The sequence below is a fragment of the Sinocyclocheilus grahami genome, unplaced genomic scaffold (assembly GCF_001515645.1).
Source record: "Sinocyclocheilus grahami isolate Dianchi unplaced genomic scaffold, SAMN03320097.WGS_v1.1 scaffold1154.1, whole genome shotgun sequence".
Classification (NCBI taxonomy): domain Eukaryota; kingdom Metazoa; phylum Chordata; class Actinopteri; order Cypriniformes; family Cyprinidae; genus Sinocyclocheilus; species Sinocyclocheilus grahami.
The window spans coordinates 162,576-163,113 of NW_015506333.1; the positions used below are offsets into that span (position 1 = coordinate 162,576).

Here is a 538-nt window from a genome sequence, read left to right on the forward strand (position 1 = left end):
TTATGTAATTATTTATAGTACTATTAAATTGTATGTACATTAGGTATGTGACTGCATCAAAATTTCACAATAGTCGTTGAAGCTTGTCACGGTATATGGTTTTATCACAATATATAATTTAGTAAGTAAAAAAAATAAGTGTGCTCGCACTGTCGAGCCCTGCAGATATCTAAAGTGACTAAATCAAGGCGGTGAGACGCTCACTTCTGGAAATGCTGCGAGTACAGCTGGGTGGGAATGCAGAGGATGCGGTCGTAGACGGCCGTGACGTTAGCCAGCTTGCCCTGCTCCGTCTCCCATGCGATGTAAGCCTCCCACAGACGGTCAGAGCGGAAATCTGTGCCACAGGCCAGAACGGCGTGCTCATAGGACCTGAAAGAACACAAGCTAGTCATGTAATCCAAGTATTTGTCATTTCAATAACAAATTAAGGACTTTTAGGACATGCACAAATAAAATTACAACCATATGTACATGCAAAATAAACCCATAAACTAGGGCTGTGCGATTTGGGGGAAAATATAAAATTGCGATTTTT

General features: G+C 41.1%; 1 protein-coding gene across 1 annotated transcript in view; it reads right to left on the reverse strand.

The window, feature by feature from the left end:
* The window catches only part of LOC107567385 (pre-mRNA-processing factor 39-like), a 21,190-nt gene that overhangs the window by 12,525 nt on the left and 8,127 nt on the right, over positions 1 to 538 (reverse strand). Inside the window, exon 5 of the mRNA XM_016253070.1 lies at positions 205 to 372. Within this exon, the coding sequence (XP_016108556.1) occupies positions 205 to 372 (168 nt within the window). The remainder of the gene's footprint in view (positions 1 to 204; positions 373 to 538) is intronic.